At 32.9% G+C, this 16,220-nt stretch overlaps 1 protein-coding gene across 5 annotated transcripts; it reads right to left on the reverse strand.

Annotated features, from left to right (window-relative positions):
* Positions 1-927: 927 nt before the first annotated feature.
* On the reverse strand, positions 928-16,220 carry cnstb (consortin, connexin sorting protein b). Of its 5 annotated transcripts, none has more exons than XM_067383115.1 (10): positions 16,080-16,220; positions 12,864-13,097; positions 12,076-12,185; positions 8,890-8,920; positions 8,281-8,367; positions 7,578-7,695; positions 5,560-5,581; positions 5,173-5,478; positions 2,731-2,866; positions 928-2,609 (listed from the first exon to the last, which is right to left on the reverse strand). In XM_067383115.1, the coding sequence occupies exons 2-10, from the start codon at positions 13,093-13,095 to the stop codon at positions 2,398-2,400; spliced, it is 1,254 nt and encodes a 417-aa protein (XP_067239216.1). In that variant the 5' UTR covers positions 13,096-13,097; positions 16,080-16,220; the 3' UTR covers positions 928-2,397. The 5 variants fall into 5 exon arrangements, with proteins under 5 accessions (XP_067239216.1, XP_067239219.1, XP_067239218.1 ...); XM_067383118.1 differs by having other exon boundaries at positions 12,864-13,100; positions 16,080-16,214; XM_067383117.1 differs by having other exon boundaries at positions 12,864-13,881; positions 16,080-16,188.

A 16,220-nucleotide genomic window follows, 5' to 3' on the forward strand; every position in this document is an offset into this window, starting at 1 on the left:
GCAGCTTGTTAGTGACTGAATTAACACTGTTTTGAAGAAATCAGTCAAATGTAGTTGTTCAAATCATTTTGTTATTACAAATGATTTTATAACTTATCAGCATAATTATTTAGTTTTTGCTTTAAAGGATTAGTCCACTTTTAAATAAACTTTTCCTGATAATTTACTCACCGCCATGTCATCCAAGATGTCCATGTCTTTCTTTCTTCAGTCGAAAAGAAATTAAAGTTTTTGATGAAAACATTCCAGGATTTTTTTCCATATAGTGGACTTCAATGGGCACCAAACAGTTGAAGGTCAAAATTAGTGGTTTCAGTGCAGCTTCAAAGCGTTCTACATGATCCCAAACGAGAAATAATGGTCTTATCAAGAGAAACAATTACTCATTTTCTAAAATCTTTTTAAAATTTTATACATTTTAACCAGAAATGCTCATCTTGATCTAGCTCTCTTCTTCTTCTCTATTAGAATTCCGGCAGTGTAGACACTGCTAAGTGTATTACTGCCCTCCTCAGGTCAAAGTTTAAACAAATTTTTATGCAATATGCTAGTTCAATAGTATATGACAATTAGTTCAAACTTTGACCTGTGGAGGGCAGTAATATGCTTAGCAAAGTCTACATATGTTACAGAATTCAAATAGAGAAGAAGAAGAGAGCTAGTTCAAGATGAGCATTTCTGGTTAAAACGATATAATTTTCATTTTTTTTTCAGAAAATGAGCGATGGTTTCTTTTGATAAGACCCTTATTTCTCATCTGGGATCGTGTAGAACGCTTTGAAGCTGCAGTGAAACTAAATATGACCTTCAACTGCTTGGTGCCCATTGAAGTCCACTATATAAAAAAATCCTGGAATGTTTTCATCAAAAACTTTAATTTCTTTTCGACAGAAGAAAGACATGGACATCTTGGATGACATGGGGGTGAGTAAATTATCAGGAAAAATGTATTTAAAGGTGGACTAATCCTTTAATGACAGCAGTACTAACTTGATATTTTGTACAAAGGAGTTCACAAAATGAAAGAAAAAAAATATTTTTGTATTAATTTTACATTTTCTTTAAATTTGTTTTAAAAAATCTAACACTTTCTGTTTATAATTACACTTTGAATCATATATTTTCAATGAGTTTTCAGTCTTTTTAGACACCTCACTCTATGTTTTTGTGATGATTCACATATTCTAAAATGAAATTAAGCAAAATGAATGAATTATTTCATTACATACTTTACATTTCAATTGAATTTAAAGTTCAAGCATACCGTTCTTTTGGCAAGAAAATAATGACAGTACAAAGATCATGAAATTGTCTCTTAATCAGGGCTATGGCACTATAATATTTTTGTTCTGTACATCTTAATGCTTTAAATTAAATTAGCTATGAGTCAGTCTACAAATGACCCATTGGTCTCCAAAGAGAAATGCTCCTACTTCACTCAAGGTTATGTGTGCCAATTCCATTTACTGCTGCGTCATCTTTTCTTCCATTCAAAAGACCAGTCCTATTATCAAAGACAGAATTACAGCATAAACCCACTTCCAAAATATATTTCCAGTCATAATTCAGAGATTCCATGTGTACTACTTTGGAAAGGAAAAAAGAAAGACATACAACAAAACAGGATTCTAATTCTGAGCATAACATTAAAACACTTTAAGACCCCCTATTATTGATAACACAAAAACTCACACTCACTTTGACTGCTGAACACAAAACATGTTTATAACTAAAACAAACTGACTGCTTGCTGTCTTTCATACAATTATACAATTTTCAGATTTATTTTGTATCAGCTGACCACAAGAGCAGTGCTAGAACAACAGCAAACTGACATTATCTAATCAGAACTGATCGATTATCATTATTCAGCCTGGTCATGTGCTCTCTGTTATATGTCAATCACAAAGCCATTTCTTTGATAAGTTAATATCCTATAAGTTAACATTGCTACATACACCCATTTTTGCTTATTTATGTTGATTGATACTATATGAATTTCAGTGGTTACGGCACCATTGAAAAGTGCCAAGTCACTTTATCTCGAAATAAAAATATACATTACAAAGATAACCATGGAAGTAGTGTAATAGAGTACTAAAATGAATGTTACTGGCTCAATGCATGTAGTTATTGATCAAAGGAATGGCTCTGGTGGTATATTAAGATGACCTCTAATAAGCATGTTTTAGTAACAATATTAAATACTTGACACAAATGTATTTATATGCATGAGGAAGCCCTATGTGGTTTGTATAGACTCACTAAAGAATCATTTATTAAGGCCTGTCTGGTAATGTGCATTAGTGCATATTATCTCAAGAGGAATACTGTTGTTTATCATCGAAAATGGTAGTATACAGAAAGAGTTCCACTTCACTTAGCATAAAATAGCTGCTATGATGCACCAGAAGAGAGCCACTGTGTGAAAGCGTCCACTCCTCGTCGTACAGGTCCAAAGTAAAATTCCACGTTTTGTGAGAAGTCCACACACACATTAGAGTACGCCTCTCCAACGAGACAATAAAGAGCAGTCCCACCCATGCTAATCACCACGGTAGCCAGACACAAGAGGAGAAGGACAAGGCAAGAGTTTCCAGCCGACTGATCTGTATGCATGAGAAAAATTAGCCTAGATCATTCTCACATTAATGCAAACCAGAAATCTGAATATATATATATAAAAGTCCTATCATTTGTGACTGTTTGTTTACAAAAATGAAATTGTACCTTGATCGAAAGCATCATCTGGCTCTCTGAAGCGGACCTTGCGTTTGGTTGAATCTTTTTGTGGAGTCGCATTCTCTGTCTCCATGACGCAGACTCTCTTCTTTAAAATAGAGACTAAGCCATTTGAGGGAAACATCTACAGAAATACAGTATGGAAATCCATGAAGTAGACTGCAAAAGCTGATGCAGAATTATTTTTAAAGGGTTAGTTCACCCAAAAATGATTTTTTTTTGTCATTAATTACTCACCCTCATGTCTTTCCACACCCGTAAGACCATCGTTCATCTTCGGAATACAAATTAAGATATTTTTGATAAAATCCCATGCCAGCAAAATACTGTCAGATACCCAGAAAGCTACTAAAGACATATTTAAAAAAGTCCATGTGACTACCAAACTGCCAAAGTCACCTGATTTCTGTAAACGAGGCTATGTTACGTCATAAGTGTTTCGAAACGTTTTGAAATTTCAATGGTTCACGTGACTTTGGCAGTTTAATACACGCTCCGAAACAAAAGATTCGTAAAGCTTCGAAGCTTCATGAAGCAGTGTTTTGAAATCGGCCCCATCACTAGATATTGTTGAATAAAGTCGTTATTTTGTCTTTTTGGTGTGCAAAAAGTATTCTTGTCACTTCATAACATTATGGTTGAACCACTGTAGTCTCATGAGCTGTTTTAAATATGTCTTTAGTAGCTTTCTGGGCTTTTGAAAGAAAGTGTTAATTATCTTGCTGGCAAAAAAGGCCTCACCAAGCCATCAGATTTGATCAAATATATAATAATTTGTGTTCTGAAGATGAACAAAGGTCTTACGGGTGTGGAACGACATGAGACTGAGTAATAAATGACAGAATTTTCATTTTTGGGTGAACTAACCCTTTAAGAAGCAATGTACACAGCAAATAATGTAATGACAACAAATAACCACAAGGGGGCAGTATGTGCAACATAATAATGAACTGAACTGCATTATTGTGATCCCTTGTGTGAAAAAGTACTCTTCAACATACCTTTAAAAAGAGTACTTATTATGGAAATAATATACTTAAGTGTGAGCCAATGTTTTTAGAACCAGGGTATTATAAATTATTTTTTTTTTCGTTTACCTTAAGAGTGCTTTTTGACCCACTTTAGTAGGACTTTTTTATTTGTAATATTTATAATTACTTCTATTGTCTTTGAATTATGGTTAAAGCGTACTGCCGAATGTAATTATGTTTGAAATGAAGTTCCAATTTAGTACATTTAAAATATATTAACTTGTAATATGATGTAATATCAAATAACACAATACGGTTAAAATTATAATGAAATACTTTACATGTGATTTAGTATGCTATGTTCTGTAAAGCATAACAAAAGATTATCAAAACAATTATTTAAAATGTACTTTAAAGTAAAACTTTTAATTCGACATAATTACAAAGTGCACTTTTTAAAAGTGTACTTAAGTGTGTTAGGAAAGTGTAGTACTTTTAAGTAAATATATTTTTAAGATCTTAAGTACACTACAAGTCCACAATCAGTTACAGTTAAGCGCACTTCTTTTTCACATGGGATAGTTCACCCAAAAATGAAAATTCTGTCTTTATTTACTCACCCTCACATCATTCCAAACCTGTATGACTTTCTTTTTTCTGCTTAACAATAAAGAAGATATTTTGAAGAACTGTTTTCGTCAATACAATGACAGTCAATGGGGTCCAACACAACTTTGGACCCCATTGACTTTCACTGTATTGACAAAAACAGTTCTTCAAAATATCTTCTTTGGTGTTAAGCAGAAGAAAGAAAGTCATACAGGTTTGGAATGGCAAGATGAGTAAATAATGACAGCATTTTCCATTTAAGTGAACTAGTTATTCATTATGTTTACATATTCTAATATGCCTCATAATAATGTCATGATGTAAACATTTTTGTCGATTTTTAAGTCAAATCAGAGGCCAAAACAACTTTAAATCACTATAAAACAAACACATCATGTCATCATCATTCAGTTGTCAGTGTTTGTCCAACACAGCTCTGGAGAAGGTTTATTCAGATGGACTGTTATTTAAGACGACCACACCCAATAGCTTGGGGAAACCATACACTCCCTGAACGCTTCTTTATAAAATTCCTGCAGCTGGATGCCATAATGCTGTGGATGACATCACACTATTTTGCTTTCACAAGGCAGAAAAAACCTGTGGTGAAGAAATGTGGCCTGAGAATTGGAAGAAAGTCCCATTTGACCTTTCACAAAGTCATAAAAAATCAATTTGAGGACCCAGATTAATACATCATTGCATATTTAAGCTCTGAGGAATACAAATCGTTCAGTAAGCGGTTGATTTGGAGAGATCGCAGCAGACGGATGGTGTCTCAGCATGCTTATTTTTTCTAAGGGCAGATGGTAATATGCAAGAGATTAACATCACTCCTACAGCGTCTTACCTCCTTTACTTGAATGAGGTTGTCCAACTCATCCACAGGAACCTGGCCATCAAAGTCTGCATCGTCCTGCAGCTCCTCATTCCAGCACTCGTCCTCCTCAAGACCTTCCTCCTCCTCCTCCTCCTCCTCCTCCTCGTTCTCATTCAGTTCACAGTTCTCTTCTGGCTCCTGTTCAGCTTCCAGCCATGAGCAGTCGTCCGCCCTGTTTTCTCTCTCGGTTGAGTTCACTGAAGCTTGCACTTGTTTTGATCTTCTGTGTTCTGTCACATGGGCTGGGCTGTTTTGTAGTTTTATGTCATCCATGTTCTGCAATAACAGACTGCTTTAATCAGACTCACAAAAACATAAACTGCATTTGTGGACAGTAAAACAATTAGAATATTTTACCTTTTCCAGAGAGAGGTTAGGCCTGAAAGAGGAGTAGAGTTTGTCAAATTATTAAGGAGTTATTTTATTTCAGTAGTGTTGTTAAAAATTAATATATAGCAAATTTAGCAAATAATGAATAATTCTGTATGTGTGTGTATGTGTGTGTGTGTGTGTGTATGTGTATATATATATATATATATATATACATACATACACATATACATACAACATAAATAACTATACAACTACACAACATAACTATACACAGACACATCATATGGGATATATATACAGCTATGGAAAGAGACCACTCCAAGTTCAGAAATCAATGTTAAGTGGTCTCTTATTTTTTTCCATAGCTGTATATATAGTACATTTTTGTTTGTTTTTTTGTTAGTTTTATAGTACATTATTGTTTTTAGATATTTTTATTTGACAATTAATTTACATTTTATTTTACATTTTTATATCTTTACATTAATATGTATTCTCAGTGTAGTACTATAAACATATATACACAGACACATATGGGATACATATATATATATATTATATAATTACATTATATTATCATAATTATAATATATTATATTATATTAATACATTAATATATCTTTAAAGTAAGCTTCTCAATGCTCTTTACAAAGTAATATATATATATATATATATATATATATATATATACACAGTACAGTCCAAAAGTTTGGAAGCACTAAGATTTTAAATGTTTTTAAAAGAAGTTTCGTCTGCTCACCAAGGCTACATTTATTTAATTAAAAATACAGTAAAAAAACAGTAATATTGTGAAATATTATTACAATTTAAAATAACTGTTTTCTATTTGAATATATTTCGTAAAGTAATTTATTCCTGTGATGCAAAGCTGAATTTTCAGCATCATTACTCCAGTCTTCAGTGTCACATGATCCTTCAGAAATCATTATAATATGCTGATCTGCTGCTCAAGAAACATTTAATGTGTACAATTGTACAAAATATTTGTGTACAAAATATTTTTTCAGGATTATTTGATGAATAGAAAGTTCAAAAGAACAGTGTTTATCTGAAATCTAATCTTTTGTAACATTATAAATGTCTTTACTGCCACTTTTGATTGATTTAATGCATCCTTGCTGAATTTCTTTTCAAAAAAATAAAAATTCTTACTGACCCCAAACTTTTGAACACTAGTGTATAATGCTACAGAAGCTTTGTATTTCAGATAAATGCTGTTCTTTTGAACTTTCTATTCATCAAGGAATCCTGAAAAAAAAAAAAGTACACAACTGTTGAAACTAATCATAAATGTTTATTGAGCAGCAAATCAGCATATTAGAATGATTTCTGAAGGATCATGTGACACTGAAGACTGGAGTAACGATGCTGAAAATTCAGCTTTGCATCACAGGAATAAATTACTTTGTCAAATATATTTAAATAGTACACAGTTATTTTAAATTGTAATAATATTTCACAATATTACTGTTTTTTACTGTATTTTTAATTAAATGAATGTAGCCTTGGTGAGCAGATGAAACTTCTTTTAAAAACATTACAAATCTTAGTAGTTCCAAACTTTTGGACTGTACTGTATATAGATAGATATGGTATATATATATATATATATATATATATATATATATATATATATATATATATATATATATATATATATATATATATATATGTGTGTGTACACAAACACATACTATATAAATATTACAGAAATATAAATTAATTTAAAATATTTTAAATTAATACATTTTAAAATTAATATTTCACAATATTACTGTTTTACTGAATGTTTGATCAAATAACAATTTGAACATGTCAAATAAAAGCTCTTAAATAAATCAACATTAGTCAAGTAAAAAAGAAAAGTCCAAATTCATGTAAGGGTGTTTCCCTATAAATCAATTTAACTTGATGGTACTTGACAAGGACTGTGAGGGTTGAACAATGGACAATGGGGAAAAAAATGCTGTAATTACTATTTTCTACTCGCTTGGACAGTTCTTGCCTGCACACAGTCTCACCTCTGGTGTGTTCTGCAGATATGACTCAACACTTCCATATGCTCTCGCTCTCTGTCCGTTCCATTAGCGTTTAAAGGAGAGTTACTTTCGGTTTGGATGCTGATTTTCCTCTGGGACTCTAAAACCAAACATATGGATTTGAGTCTTTTAAATATTTGGACCGTGTCTCTCATTTTCTCTCTCATGCACACAGTACAGTATGTACTCAAAGAATATGTGAAAGCAATCTAAAATATTATTCTCAGTTCCTAACATTAAATGAAAAAAAATCTCTGTAGTACCAAAAAACAACAACAACAACAACAAAAACTAAAGCTATGTGACATTCTTCAGGTTTCACTTTCCACAATAAGGCCTTGTTGACAGTTAATCAGATAAGATGGGAGAGTCTGACCTCTGTACTTCAGTGATATTAGTGAAGTAACAGAGTCACATGTGGTCTGAGCGCAGTTGGGAAATGAGCAGTTTCCTGAGATCAAACCCTACCACTGCTGTTTACTTGTAAAGGATGAAACTAGCAATTCAACTTACAACAGTATTGTCCTATTTACAAAAGAAGTCTCATCTTTATAAGATAAAACAATGCTTTAGGAAATCCTCTCACATGCAAACAATGTGACCTCCCCTGGTTAAAGTTATTTCAGGAAATATATATATATATATATTTAAATATATACCATCCATAATCATCTAGCAATCTTACCCCATTTCTCTTGTATAGAGGCCAGATTAGACAGCAGTCTCTCATGGTACAGCTTCTCAAGATGCAGAAACTCCACTGCCCACTGATCTGAGATGGTCAATGCTTAAAGAAAGCAACACCAATAGCAATACCATTCAAAAGTATGAGGTAAGTAAGTTTTTTTTTTTTTTTGAAGACATTATTAGAATGCATTAAATTGATCAAAAGTTACAGTATAGACTTATAATATTTTAAAATATATTAAAATAGAAAAAAGTTATTTTAAATTGTAATATTATTTCACAGTTTTTACAGTATTTTGATCAAATAAATGCAACCTTCTTTCAAAAACATTTAAAAATCCTACTCACCCCAAACTTAATTAATAAAGGAAGACCATATGATAAGCAAATTATTTAAAAATCCATCAACATCCTTCCTTTTGTGCAACACCCTAAAAGTCAGCATGGAAAGTCACACCCTAATGAGCCCCCTCTTGGTTACGCTTGCCCCGGTCTCTATGACAACAGCATCAACAGGGACCATTTAGTGATAGTAAAGGAAAGGCAAAGAGGAAACGGACAGAGAACAGGCGAATACCAGTGGTGGATTTAGAATCCAAAAGGATACAGTCCTCTTCAAGGAAGTAGCTCTCCGCTATCTGTTATGGAAGAAAAATATCAGCAAGTAAAATATTACATCTCCTTACCAATTCATTGCATCATCACAAAGACAGTTTCATCAAGCGTTCAGTTGAAAGACTTGATCATCCGCATTTCCTGTTACACCTGAATCTAGAGTCTTGATTTCATTTCAATTCCCTGATCAAGAGAAGCTGTAGTGAAGAGCACCTTCAAAAGGACAATCAACAGAATGAAGCGCATGTGAAGGGGTCTGACAGTGAGTTTTGATGAGAAAAATCATGTGTGAGAAAATAACTGCCCTATCTTTGCCCATCTAATGCATTCTCTTACATGGATGGTCTATATTTAGTGTAATGCAGGATAATGAATTGTTTTTCCTGTACTCTTGATTTTATCTAACTATAATAATCTCATTGAGAAGCAATTTTACCCCCCTCTATTTATAACTCTTCAGGGAGATTAAAAAAACACTCACAGTGAGCACATTTCAGTAGTTTGTCTTCTTGACAGATCTGATTTTAAATTTGCTTGGTGTTTAGTCAGAACAAACTGAAGCTTTTTTACACACAGGATGCCTGGAAATGCTGACAAAATATTAAAAAAACAAAATGAGTAAACTGTTTTTGTACTACTAGTAGTTTAAAACAGAAAGAGTTTATAAAAATAGAGTGCATTAGCATCCACCCACTTTTTCAGCGTTGTTGGTTCCGGAAGTATTTTTTCCATTTATTTCTTCAATAGGGATTTCAAAAAAGCCATAAACCTAGCCAACCAGCTATGAGGTGTATCACAACAGTACTTGAAAATCAAACAAAGGTACAAGACTGTGTGTACTTATCGGCTTTAGATGTTCGAAAGAACTACAATCCCATGATGCATTGCAAACAGCATAATCAAATTCAAAAGGATGGAGAAATTTAAAATTACTAATTTAAAAATGTTGATTACATTTAAAAACATACGGAGCCCCGCACATGACATGCAAGAAAAAAAATACTCTTAATAATTTGTTCCCTCGATTTACTAAATCTGTGCATGATTTATAAATCGAGGAAATGAAATAGTAAATCATGCACAGGATTTAGCCTACTATTTTTTTCCTGCATGTCATGTCTGGGGCTCCGTAAAAACAATATATTTGAAGTTTATTGCAAAGTATGCATACATATTCAAATATTTAAGTATTTTGAGAGCGTAGGGAGACCGACTTGTTTATGTAATTTGCGGAGCTTCATGAGAGTGGGCGGAGCTAAAGAGATGTTATGGCCATTTTGCCTGTTTCGACTCTCTGATTGGTAGAATTTTCTGTACAGAATCATGGGTAATGTAGTTTTTTTACCACAAATTTTACTGTTAAACACCATTATTTTAAAACTAAGTTGAAATAATGAGAGTTAACGGCTTCAACAGAAGCAAATACTATCATACTCGTGATACTATCATGCTCACAGTAAGTCTTTTTTACAGGTTTATATGTTATCTTTAAAGGTGCCATCGAACGTTTTTTTAAAAGATGTAATATAAATCTAAGGTGTCCCCTGAATGTGTCTGAAGTTTCAGCTCGAAATACCCCATAGATTTTTTTTTATAAATTTTTTTAACTGCCTATTTTGGGGCAACATTAAATATGAGCTGATTTATGCTGCGCAGCCCCTTTAAATCTCGTGCTCTCCACCCCGAGCTCGCGCTTGCCTTAAACAGTGCCTAAACAAAGTTCACACAGCTAATATAACTCTCAAATGGACATTTACAAAGTGTTCATCATGCATGCGTCGGATTATGTATACTGTTATATTGTTTACATTTGATTCTGAATGAGTTTGAGGTTATGCTCCGTGGCTAACGGCTAATGCTACACTGTTGGAGAGATTTATAAAGAATGAAGTTGTGTTTATGAATTATACAGACTGCAAGTGTTTAATAATGAAAATAGCGACGGCTCTTGTCTCCGTGAATACAGTAATAAATGATGGTAACTTTAATCACATTTAACAGTACATTAGCAACATGCTAACAAAACATTTAGAAAGACAATTTAGAAATATCACTAAAAATATCATGATATCATGGATCATGATATTGCTCCTGCCATTTTTCGCTATTGTCCTTGATTGCTTACCTAGTCTGATGATTCAGCTGTGCACATCCAGACGTTAATACTGGCTGCCCTTGTCTAATGCCTTTCATAATGTTGGGAACATGGGCTGGCATATGCAAATATTGGGGGCGTACATATGAATGATCCCGACTGTTATGTAACAGTCGGTGTTATGTTGAGATTCGCCTGTTCTTCGGAGGTCTTTTAAACAAATGAGATTTATATAAGAAGGAGGAAACAATGGTGTTTGAGACTCACTGTATGTCATTTCCATGTACTGAACTCTTGTTATTTGACTATGCCAAGATAAATTCAATTTTTTCATTCGAGGGCACCTTTAAAAATAAATTTCCCTATGAGGAAAATTAATGGAGCTATTTCACTTTTGGAACAAGACTGTTGCACTCTATAAGTTTAGTTTTGTTTCTTAAAAATATCCTAAAGTAAAAAACTAAAGTTATCTACACTCTTAGAATAAAAGGTTCAGTGGGGTTCTATATATAACCCTAGGGTTCTTGACTGAATTTTAAAGAATTCTTTATGCTAAAAAGGTTCTATTTACAGAGAAATGTCTTAAATGACTGCATAATACTTTCATGTTTAACAGGTTATTCCAATTTTTTCACATGTTTATGGGCTGTTTAATCAATACATTTAGTTAAAATAAAAATGCATTAAAACAAAATTATTTAAACAATACATACAGGCTCTGTTTCACAGACAGGGCTTAGACTAAGCCAGGATTAGGTCTTAGTTCAATTAGGGAATTTAAGTAGCTTTTATAATCATACCCTAGAAAAAAAAAAAAAAAAAACATTACTGGTGTGCATCTTGAGACAAAACAATGGCACTGACATATTTTAAGATATGTCAGAACAGGTTGTTTTTAGTTAAAACAGCTCAAACATCCATTTTAGTCTTGTCTGTGAAACCAGGGGATTATGATCACATTATGGGAACCCCTAAAACTTTATATAGAGTATATGAAACACCTGACAAAACCCTTTAAGCTTCTATATAAAAGGTCTTTTCATGCCTATTTTTGTAACCTTTTCAAACTCCCAGTGCACACACCTGGTGTAAGGAATGAGGGAGGAGCATGTGATCATTCTCTTCAACAAGGGACTGCAGTGAAGCCAGAAGAGAAGGACTAGGTCCAGGTGGCACAATTCCAGAGAGATGACCTGTACAGAGACCACATCAGGAGGAAACTCAGGAACTCTGATGCTGTTGCATTATTATGACTTTAGCAAACCCAGTGCTTTTTGAGTGCATTTTGGTTAGTTAAGTTTATGGTTAATTAAACTGCCAACAATGAAAGGAAAGATTGTTTTTGGAATGTTTTCATGTGATTAGTAGAAGGTCTAAATTTAACCTTAAAGAAGTAGTTCAGCCGAAATGACAAATGTGTCATTATTTCCTCATGTCATTCCAAACCAGTAATCTGATTTTTCCTGGAACACAAAATGTAAATGATGCTTCCTTACTAAATAAAATACTAATTTGTATATATATATATATATATATATATATATATATATATATATATATATATATATATATATATATATATATATATATATATATATTTTATGTACTGACCCCAAACTTTTTAACAGTAGTGTCTGAGTCATATCGACTGCTTATATGACACGTTCATGATACCTTTGAATCATTTTAAAAGCTTGAAATCCACAGTCTCCTTTCATTATTATAGTATATTATAATATGAAATAAAAAATTAATTAATTAATTGTTAGTATATTCTTAAATATTTCAACTTTTGTGTTCCAAGGAAAAATGAAAGTACTTCCAGTTTTTGATTGAATTCTAACCTTTTAAATAATATTTAAAATGCCTACCATGATCTAAAGAGCAACTGTGGCTCTTGATGTTTATTGGAGACCCTTCTTCTGGGTTCCTGTTCTCGGAGTCGTGTTTAACAGCTTCCAAATCCATAACCTCTGCCTCTTGCAGCTTGTTCTGGTTCTCATCAGAGGTTGTTAGGTAAGACGTAATGATGTCCTCTGTGGTCTGGGTTATTGTGCTCATCTCTTTCCATCTTACAGACTTCCTTGTCTCGGACTCTCCCATAACTGCTAGGTGATCACAAAGATGATCATGAAACTGAATCTATATCTTAGTCAGAATTCAAGAAAAAAAAAAAAAATTAAGGACTAAATACTGTATATCCACCACTTGATCCTGGTTTTTCAAGTTTTTCACCCTGCTGTCACTTATGCTGGTCATATCTGCCATCAGTGATTGTGATGCATCTCAGTGATTATAAAATGATTCCCCCCAAAAGAATTCAGAAAGGAAACACAAGTACACAAGTAGGACAGGTTTGTTGATGATAAACATTTTTTAAGCAGATCTTGGGCCTTACTTGAGGAAAAACTTGTGAAGCTGTCAAACAGCGAACCAACACTCATTTCAGTTACTCCCGAAGCCAACAGCAAGCGCAAACTGACAGGTGTGTTCAAAAACAAGAGCCGGTTATAGCAGCAATGCATAATTCATGAGATGGGGCTCTTGTCTTTCACTCTGTCCAGGCATTTTGAGGGTGAAACCAGACACAGAGAGATGGAAAAAGGGTGTGCAGTGTGGATGAGTGTCTTTATAGTAAATAACATGTCACTGTCAGTGTGGTAACAGAACAGGGTGAATGATGAGGTGGAAAAGGCTGAAAGAAAAGTTGAGATGTTTCTTGACATGACCATGACCACAACTGGCCTGACTGGTGTCAAGATGAACCCTTATAAAAGCTGAAGAGTGTGAATATAGCCTATATAGCCTAACAACAGTGTGGGCATATAACAAGATTGACACTGTACCTGATGCTGCAACAGTGCAATGGTTTTGTTTGCAGAAACTGTGCTGAAATAAATTGTTTAAATATAGAATAAATTGTTCTTTTTAATACACTACTGTTGAAAAGTTTGGGTCGTCTGTAAGATTTTTTTTACACTAAAAACATTAAATTACTACAATTTTGTATTTTAATAAATTTTAAAATGTAATTTATTCCTGTGATGGCAAAGCTGAATTTTCAGCAGCCATAGTCTTCAGTGTCACATGATTTTTCAGAAATTATACTAATATGTTGATTTGGTGCTCATGAGACATTTCTTAATATTATCATTATTTTTGTGGAATCCACACATTTTTACGGATTCTTCGATGAATAAAACATAAAAAAACAGCTTTTGTACTGTCACTTTGCATCCTTGCTGATTAAAAGTATTAATTTCTTTAAAAAATCTTACTGACCCCAAACTTTTGAACAGTAGTGTATACTGCAATATGAAAAAATTGCTGTAGTATAACCATGTTTATTTGATCTTGATATAGATAGCATTTCTTCCAAGTACTTTGAAGTGACGTACAGTACAGTCCAAAAGTTTGGAACCACTAAGATTTTAAATGTTTTTAAACAAAGTTTCATCTGCTCACCAAGGCTACATTTATTTAATTAAAAATACAGTAAAAACAGTAATATTGTGAAATATTATTACAATTTTAAATAACTGTTTTCTATTTGAATATATTTCACAAAGTAATTTATTCCTGTGATGGCAAAGCTGAATTTTCAGCATCATTACTCCAGTCTTCAGTGTCACATGATCCTTCAGAAATCATTCTAATATGCTGATCTGCTGCTCAATAAACATTTAATGTGTACAATTGTACAAAATTTTTTTTTTTTTCAGGATTATTTGATGAATAGAAAGTTCAAAAGAACAGTGTTTATCTGAAATCTAATCTTTTGTAACATTATAAATGTCTTTACTGCCACTTTTGATTGATTTAATGCATCCTTGCTGAATAAAAGTATTCATTTCTTTAATTTCTTTTCAAAAAAATAAAAATACAAATTCTTACTGACCCCAAACTTTTGAACACTACTGTATAATGCTACAGAAGCTTTGTATTTCAGATAAATGCTGTTCTTTTGAACTTTCTATTCATCAAGGAATCCTGAAAAAAAAAGTACACAGCTGTTTTCAACATTGAGAATAATCATAAATGTTTATTGAGCAGCAAATCAGCATATTAGAATGATTTCTGAAGGATCATGTGACACTGAAGAATGGAGTAACGATGCTGAAAATTCAGCTTTGCATCACAGGAATAAATTACTTTGTCAAATATATTTAAATAGTACACAGTTATTTTAAACTGTAATAATATTTCACAATATCACTGTTTTTTACTGTATTTTAATTAAATAAATAGCCTTGGTGAGCAGATGAAACTTCTTTTAAAAACATTTAAAATCTTAGTGGTTCCAAACTTTTGGACTGTACTGTATAAAAATGGTATTTTCACAATTTAATCATTCAATACCATGGTATATATCAAAAATGTGGTATAACATTCTTATCGTGTACCATGGTACCACCACGGTCCTGTTGTGGTGTTATCTAACCGACTGTTATTTACTTATTTATTTTTGAGTGAATTTCAGTCACAGGTTGGGTTCAATAATCACTTTTAGAGTTCACTAAACCATGAATGAACATAATTTGACAGGCAAAGTGATTTGTGTGTAGTTATATGTCAGGGCATACTTATGTTTGCCTGAGGTTTATGTTCAAGAAACATACTAAAACTGACCCGTTTAGAAAAGAAAAGAAAAGAAAAGAAAAGAAAAGAAAAGAAAAGAAAAGAAAAGAAAAGAAAAGAAAAGAAAAGAAAATTAATACTCAGTTCTCTGCCCCTTTTGGTCAACTTTGGAAATTGCATTGTATTGAACTTCTAATGAATCTTAACCATTTGAATTAATGAGTCTGCTAAATGAATAAATGTAAATATAAACGGCTTAGGCGAAACCCAACATAATAACGTGGACCGGCAAATTATATTTATATTTACGTTACTGCTCTTGCAATATATTTCTACTCATCTAGTTTTGCAGACATACCTTGCACGCAAATGAAAGATGGTGTCAAGGGCGCGTGCTTGTCCCGTAACCATTTCAGCGTCTTGCCCTTTATCACTATTTATTTTCACCAGAACCATTTGAAAACGAAACACATACACACGACTCATTGAAATCTCCCTGTCGTACTTACATTTAGTCTCTGTAACGATGTTACAATAGTCCGCATCTGTAAACGCGTGCACGCGCAGCGCTCATATCTGTTCCCAGAGCTGCTCAACCATCGACCCGAGACCCCTCTCTGTGAAATACAAACCGATCTGAAATCAGTTTC

Source organism: Chanodichthys erythropterus, chromosome 4 (genome assembly GCF_024489055.1).
Source record: "Chanodichthys erythropterus isolate Z2021 chromosome 4, ASM2448905v1, whole genome shotgun sequence".
In the NCBI taxonomy this organism is placed as follows: Eukaryota; Metazoa; Chordata; class Actinopteri; order Cypriniformes; family Xenocyprididae; genus Chanodichthys; species Chanodichthys erythropterus.